Source organism: Fukomys damarensis, unplaced genomic scaffold, assembly GCF_012274545.1.
Source record: "Fukomys damarensis isolate Sample0158 unplaced genomic scaffold, DMR_v1.0_HiC HiC_scaffold_4, whole genome shotgun sequence".
NCBI classification, from domain to species: domain Eukaryota; kingdom Metazoa; phylum Chordata; class Mammalia; order Rodentia; family Bathyergidae; genus Fukomys; species Fukomys damarensis.
This window is the reverse complement of record NW_022900916.1, coordinates 38155957-38157476: the sequence shown is the minus strand read 5'-3', so window position 1 is coordinate 38157476 and position 1520 is coordinate 38155957. Positions and strand designations below refer to the sequence as shown.

Here is a 1520-nt window from a genome sequence, read left to right as displayed (position 1 = left end):
CTGGCCGTCTGTCGTCGCGGCTTAGCAGGCGCTGGGGGAGGCGGGGTAGGGAGACTCGGGCCGCCTCCCACCCAGTCTTTGTTCACCGAGGGCTCCTGGCGTCTGTCATCCCGCTCCGCAGTGCCCGCCTCCTCGACGGCCACCTCGCCTGGGGCCCAGCCCCTTCCTGACCCCAGCTAGCAGCCCCAACCCTGTCCCTGGTGGTGGGGGAGACACTGAGTTTAAACACAGTCACAGCTCGGGGGCTCTGGGACTGCCCCTCTCTGCTCTTCCGGTTGCTCCATCTTTCTGGGGTTTCCCAGTTTAGCTTTTCCCATTTCATGGGTTTACAAGAAAAGCACACTGAACTAGGTTCAAATCCCTGCGTGGTCAATTCCATGTGGTTTAAGATAGACATGCTAACTTCTCTATGCCTCAGTTTCCCTATTTGTAAACCACAGGTCACTTGTACCGTGAGAACTGAGATTGTGCAGATAAAGAATTTAGGGTAGTGGTTAGCAAGTGCTAAGTGCTCAGCTAGTTATTAATATGAGGTACTAAGCTCTGTCTCTGAAATCAAGGATACTCAATCTCCGCCCTCTCCACCTCTACATTTCCTTCCTGGATGCCACTGCCCCTTCTACCCACCCAGCAGCTCCAGAATTGGCCCCAGTGCTAAGGCTGCCTCTCACTGGCTGATCCTACCCCCAATTTCCAGCTGCTGAGCTCAAGTCTGGCCTATGGTGTGAGCCTAGGTAGAGGGCAGGGCTGGGCCTGGGGCTGAGCAAACCCAGAAGCCCAAGGGAGGAAATGAGGGAGGCTGGGAAACAACTCAGTGCAGCTGGAAAGAGAGGGAGCTCAGAGGGGCCCCAAGCTCCCAGCAGAGGGACATTGAGGGCGGAGCTGTGAATCCTGCCAAAACAGTCTCCTTCCCACAGGAAAACCAGGAGTGAGAAGCCAGCCCTCCCCCAGCCAGGCAGGGCCTGAAGGTCTCCCCCAGCCATCCTTGCCTAAAGGGAAGGTGGGAGCGCTTCCCCAGGCGTTCAACTCCCCTACACTAAGGAGGCCTGAGCACAGTGCTTCAGGGGGAAGGGAGGCTGTGACTCAGCCTGGCCTTTATGACCTGGAGCTGGGGTCACAGAGCAGAGGAAAGCCAGGGACAATCCGTTGGAATAAGGAAGTGGCAGCTATCTTCCCACCAGGTTTAGGAAAATCCTTTCTGTTCATTGGATGCTGCTTAGGAGGCCTGTCCTGGGGAAGCCATGACCGCAGACTCTGGGCCTCAGCCTGGGTCTGCAGCCCACTGCTGTGCCCACTCTACTTTCAGTGCCTAATTTATCTCAGCCGCAACCCTGAGCTCTAAAAACTCCTGCCTCATACAGTGTTTATGTGGGTTAAAAGACTAACACCTGAAAAGAGCGCCTAGCATAGAGCCTGACCTGTGCATGTCAGGTCTTACTTCTGATTTGTACTAAGATCCTGCAGGTGGGGGTAGCTCTGTCCTCATTTCACACGTAAGCCAGCTGAGAGATACTGGGCAA

The 1520-nt window shown here is 55.6% G+C and overlaps 1 protein-coding gene across 1 annotated transcript in view; it reads right to left on the bottom strand.

Moving 5' to 3' along the window:
- The window catches only part of Kcp (kielin cysteine rich BMP regulator), a 28948-nt gene extending 28839 nt beyond the window's left edge, over positions 1 to 109 (bottom strand). The window contains exon 1 of the mRNA XM_033755994.1: positions 87 to 109. Within this exon, the coding sequence (XP_033611885.1) occupies positions 87 to 109 (23 nt within the window). The remainder of the gene's footprint in view (positions 1 to 86) is intronic.
- Between the last annotated feature and the right edge of the window lie 1411 nt (positions 110 to 1520).